The sequence below is a fragment of the Aotus nancymaae genome, unplaced genomic scaffold (genome assembly GCF_030222135.1).
Source record: "Aotus nancymaae isolate 86718 unplaced genomic scaffold, 86718_ANA_hifiasm-v0.15.2.pri h1tg000002l, whole genome shotgun sequence".
NCBI lineage: Eukaryota > Metazoa > Chordata > Mammalia > Primates > Aotidae > Aotus > Aotus nancymaae.
In genome coordinates this window covers 16,457,574-16,463,573 of record NW_026988413.1, presented here as the reverse complement: position 1 = coordinate 16,463,573, position 6,000 = coordinate 16,457,574, and the positions used below count along the sequence as shown (strand labels likewise).

Here is a 6,000-nt window from a genome sequence, read left to right as displayed (position 1 = left end):
CCCGGAGGATGTCCAGGAGCTCGCGGGAGCCTCTTCGGATCAGAACTTTTTAGGCCGCCCGCCCCCATCCCCGCAGTCCCCGGGCTGCGCACCGGTAGGTGGGGGCCGAGGGGGCGCCGCGGCGCGAGTCGCTCTCCTGCCCCCTCCCCCAGCTCGGCCGCCCTCCGCTTTGTTCCGGGCGCGGCGAGGGAAGGCGAGGCTGCGGCGGATCATGCCCATGGTGTAGCCGCCAAGCGGAGGCATGGCTGCCGGAAGGTTACTGCTCTACACGGGCCTCTCGCTAGCGCTCTGCGCCCTCGGCATGCTGGCCGTGGCCATCTGCTCGGACCACTGGTACGAGACGGACGCCAGGAAGCACAGGGACAGGTGCAAGGCCTTTAACACCCGCCGGGTCGACCCCGGCTTCATTTACAATAATAACAACAACTTGCCGCTCCGGGCGAGCCGCTCGCGCCTGGACCGCTGGGAGGGCAAACTCCTCCGGGCCCGGAATCGCCGGCAGCTGTTCGCCATGAGCCCCGCGGATGAGTGCAGCCGGCAGTACAACTCCACCAACATGGGCCTCTGGAGGAAGTGCCACCGGCAGGGCTTCGACCCCGAGATCGCCGCCCTCATTCGGAAAGGTAAGCGCCGGGCGCGAGGCGTGGCGCTGCGGAGAGCCCGGCGCCTCTAGGCCCCGCAGCCCCTCGCATCTCCTCTTCAGGCCACACTAGGCTATCAGGGCTATCAGGTCTCCTGGTTCCAGGTGGTCCGGCTATCCAGGCCTGGCTGAGCCTCGGGCCAGAACTTGCCTCTCTCAACAGCTGCTAATGAAGCGTGGTGCAGGCTTAACTCTCTCCCCCGCCTCTCCTCTTGCGCTTCTCCGTCTGTCGGGATTCGAGTGGAACCTCTTGGTCTAGGGTTCTTATCCAGGATAATGCTTCATCAGCCTCTGGGAAGAAGGGAATCTCGAACGTTGTTTGCGCTCTTAAAGGAAACCCTTTAAGGAGTCATGTGTCAGGGGTAGACAAGCCACTGATATTTTTGTTGAGCTGATTCAAACAAGGGAAAGTGGGGGAAACATTTTACAGAGGCGGCTTTATTCATACCAGAACTGTTTGCTGAGCGCTATACTGTACCAGGAATGGTGCAGGCATTGGTCATATAAACATGAATAAATCGCAGCCCCTGACCTGTAAGCAGCTCAAAGCCAGCTGACCAGCAGCATCGTTATCACAATTCTTTATGTCTCCTTCTGAAGCAGTGGTTGACAGTAGTGACTTGTGTGCACTGAATATCAACAAGGTCTAATAAGTTAAAAAAAAAGTAGTTCTTTGGGTAACACCAGAGTGGGCATGTCAGATAAAAAAAAATTCAGAAAATGTATATAAAAATAACCAAAGTGTATATCAAAACATAAAACAAGCTACATTTGCTAATGATAAAACATTATTTGATATTTTAATGTGATCACATAACTTAAAAAAATTCTGCTTATCTGATGGAATTTGTAAACCCTGTATGATTTATACTCTGGGAACCATCCTGTTGTCAACTCACTGGAATATTGTTTGAGTATTTATTAATATTGCTCCGAAGAAAGGAGTGTGTTCTCTTCTATGGTAGCTACATTGTAGGAAGATGGGCAGATTTTGAGTCTTGTTTTTTTCCCCTTGTGTTTCATTCTCTTCAACTATTAAATGGTGGTGCTGAGGTGACAAAGATGCTATTATTTGTAAAGTCTTTGAGGCCAAGACATAAAAGGAGTTCTTAATGTCTCATTATAATGTCGTGAGGTTTGCTGCTGTATTAAAATAATATTTATGAGAGCTGATGTTCTTTGATAGATAGAAGTGTTGCAATTGATCAGAAAAAAAATGTGAATTTGTAAAAAACTCAATTGTTTAAGAATGATAAACGTGGGTCTGGTCTAGGTAGCCAGGTCAGATTTAGGTGAGGTGACTTCAGAGAGGGAATCCATCTAAGTGTTTGTTTTGCACCTTCTGTAGAATGACTAGGGATTTTAGCTGATTTTGTTACGGGTGTGTTAATACGACCAGGATCCCATTTGCTTCACAATTAGGTTCTTATTGGAACAGGCTGACCCACTTGGAGCACTACCCCTTTGTAAAGATGTACAGGATACAGGAGTCCAGAAGAAAGCAACTTGGGTTTGGATGTTGAGGCAGGAAAACAAGAGGACCTAGAATAGTTTTTGACAATGGGTGACTTTACAACAGTTTTCAGATTCTCAGATTTAGAAAGCATTATTTTATCCATAATTTTCTTCTTTCTTTGAAATTGAAATGAGAGGAAGTTAGCTGAAATGTGAGGGAGAATTCATGTTAATAATGAACAGCAAACACTGGGAGAATTTGCCGAAAGAGATTCTTACATCTCCTTCTTTGAACGCCTTCTAGAATAAGAGAGGTATCCCGTCTGGTGTTGGTTAACCCCACTTAGAGAAAGGGGGATGGAATTCATGGCTTCTGGTGGTTCCATTCAGGGCTTTGATTCCCTGTTGCTCTGCTTGGCAGTCTGACTGGAAAGGTTGACTTGGTCTGTGCACCAGAGGGATTGGTTGCCATAGTGACTTGTTCTTCCGGTGAAGCTGGAAACACAGTGACAGGGAAAGGGATAGGAGAAGAATGTACAACATTTTGACTTTGTATCGACTGATTTTTAATTGCAGCTACAGAAAATGGACATGGCACAGCAGGGGTATTGAATACGCTGATACCTAGAGTTGGCAGGGCATTGTATTTCACCTGAACTAATGGAAATGCTGTTCCCCATCACCCAAAATACAGCAATCACTGTCAGCGGCAAGCACCTGCTTACCATGGCCATTTCTGTCCATCTGACATTCTTGTTTGGTATTATTGAGATAGATGGCATGCCAGCCTCACAAATCTTGCGAGAGTTAAGGTCACTATCTTCATTTTTAACCTCAAAACACAATCTTTGAAAACCAGATCTTCCTTTTCTGAGCAGAAATAGACACATTTTGGAAATAAGTGCATCTTATATTAGTCGAGTTCATGAGGAATTCCAGTAACATATAGAACATAATTTTTACACTTAATCAGTGTTCTTCCTAGATGGGCAGATTCTATAAGGAAGTTGAAAAGAGAAATTGATATCCCTATATCTAAATTTGAGACATTTTAGAAAAAGATGTTTGTCTCACGTTATTCATTAGAAACCTCAAAAGAGATCTCAGACCTCTGTCTTTTTTGAAATATCTACTTTGATTAAAACTCTGAGAGTTATGTATTGGGCAAGGGAAAAGGAAAATCAGAGAAAAGACTTTAAAATCTGTCAATATATAGGAAAATTAGAGACTTATCTAAATGATCTAAAGAACTTAATTATTTGTTAAATTGATGTTAATTACATTAGAAAGTGCTGTTTGTGCATTTCAACATAAAACCCCATAATTAATAAGGAAACAAAAGTCAAATTTAGGTCTGATTTGAAGATAAAGTCCTCTGGATTTATATTAATTCTGAAATCCATTCTCCTCAAAGACCTTCTGCCATGCGGTACCCCTACGTATGTATTTCTCATCACTGTGTATTCATTTGTTTGCATTATTAAACTGTAAGTTCCTGGAGGGCAGGAAAGATGATAATTTGTACTATACATTCACCAGATGTTTGGTATTTGGGAAATATTTCTTACAAATGAGGTTCCCATAAATGTGTCCATCAAGAGCTTATTCTAATTATAGAAACACTTGTATGAGCATTTAAGTAAAAAATTAGAAAATCGTGAAGGGAAAAAAATGAACCAGTGTGGCTCAGATTAATATCAGATTAATATCAGATTAACCAGGGCAGATTAATATCACAACACATGCTACATAATCTATAAAAGGACAATTTCTTGAGCTTTGCCAAGGAATAAGGAAAACAGACAATTCTTTTTTGGATAACATACCACTAAGCAGACACATCACTTATGGACATTATTTTTTGTGATGAATATGGTTTTAATTATTTCCTCCTTGTGGGTAAAATTGGACATGGGGTGCAGCAAGGGTAGATTACCCTGAATTCCCATTTGATGGTGTCCATGACAAGTCTTAAATCAGGTCCTTTTGTCTTCTTGCTTTTAAATCTCATCCATGTCTCCCTAGTAAGTGACTGCAGGCACTGGGGACAGATCAGTGACAAGATCAGTTTCTGAAATCCAAGAGACTTCGAGACCCTTAGGAGGAGCAGCTATAGGTAGGATTTTGTTACAGGGAACAACAAGGGGACAGTTATATTCTTTGGTTTGTACTGAAATGTTGTATTGACATGGTTTGAAATAAGTAGAAGTTCAATTGATACTCTAAGAACTTTTTATTATTTGAAAATTGACCTCTTAATAGACTTTGACTTAAATAGTTCCCATAATCACAGAATGGTTGTCAATGCTCCAAAAATAATTTTAAGAAAACATTTTACATACTTAAAAATTAGAAATGGGAACAGTAAATATTTACTGCGCATGTGTTGTGTGATGGCCACACATCGCTACGATGAAGAAATGCATAAGACCTGGTCCTCAAAATTCTTATAGTCCGTTAGTGTTACAGAGAATGGTTACAACTACAGGAGGATGACAGCAACAACAGAAACAGATGTGGAGGGAAACAGAGGAAGTGATGGTAGATTGTGTTGGCAGTCGCGGGAGGTAGGCGGGGGGAGGTTAGGGAAAGTTGTCCTGAGGAAATGAAATCTGAACAAGATGTTGGATAAGGTTTGGAGGTGGACATGGAGGAAGGATATTTCAGGCAATGGGCCAGTGTATGCACAGCCATGGAGGTGTGGAACAGCGGTTTGCCTTTGTGAGTGTTGATTTCTGGGGCAAGGAGAAGGAGCAGACTGAAGCTGGAGAGCAGGCCTGGACCAAGTTAGGGAACTTGTATATTAAACCCCGTGTAGCTATCCTGCTCAGCTGGGGAGACACTAGCCCCATGTGGCTGTTTAAGTTAACAATAACCAAAGTAAAATAAAATAGGCCGGGCACAGTGGCTCACGCCTGTAATCCCAGCACTTTGGGAGGCCGAGGCAAGCAAATCACTTGAGGTCAGGAGTTTGAGACCATCCTGGCCAGCATGGTGAAACCCCATCTCCACTAAAAATATAAAAATTAGCTGGGGGTGGTGGTGTGTGCCTGTAATCCCACCTACTTGGGAGGCTGAGGCAGGAGAATTGCTTGCACCTGGAAGGCAGAGGTTACAGTGAGCTGAGAGCGTGCCATTGCACTCCAGCCAGGGCGATACAGCGAGACTCCATCTCAAAAAACAAAAACAAAAACAATTAATTTTCTTACTTGTGTTGGCCACATTTCAAATGTTCAATAGCCATATGTGGCTACTGGCTATTGTATGGGACAGTGCAGATTACAGTGAACATTCCCACCATCAGAGAAAAGTTCTGTTGGCCAGCGCCACGCAGAGCCTGTAGCCTCTAAAATAACCAAGCAACCAAGCACATACTTTGTTTCAGATGAGGGTAATTCCATGATAACTTGGGTTTAAATTTAAGTATATCATCCTACACTTTAAGAAACTTTGCTACCTGAATGTATTGGACAGAAGGCTTTAGTTCATGGTCAATTATGCTAAATCTATAATTTCCCATCATCAACTCACAGAATTCTCACAAGCTTCTCCCTTCTTCCCTCCTGTCCTCTCCAACTCCATTAAACATCACTTGCAAAGCTGATGGGGTGGGAAAGAGATTAATAATAATTATAGCTAACCTGGATGCCAGGTCTTTCTTAAGTTTTACATGTATTAGCACATAGCCTGAGGAAGTATTAGTATTATTTTAAATTCTCATCCTAAAGTTGAGGGAACTGAGGCACATAAAGGTCAAATACCTTGCAAAATCTCACAGTTAGTTAGAAACAAAGGTGTCAGAATTTGAATTCTGGCTCCAGGTGTGGGAACTCACCCCCCACACTCTACCGTCACCTTAGAATCTATCGGGGCAGGAGTGAGGTGGAGAAGAAACTAGGATATTG

The 6,000-nt window shown here is 43.2% G+C and overlaps 1 protein-coding gene across 1 annotated transcript in view; it reads left to right on the top strand.

Moving 5' to 3' along the window:
• Positions 1–238: 238 nt before the first annotated feature.
• The window catches only part of TMEM178B (transmembrane protein 178B), a 413,427-nt gene continuing 407,665 nt past the window's right edge, over positions 239–6,000 (top strand). The window contains exon 1 of the mRNA XM_064372844.1: positions 239–623. Within this exon, the coding sequence (XP_064228914.1) occupies positions 242–623 (382 nt within the window). The 5' untranslated portion in view covers positions 239–241. The remainder of the gene's footprint in view (positions 624–6,000) is intronic.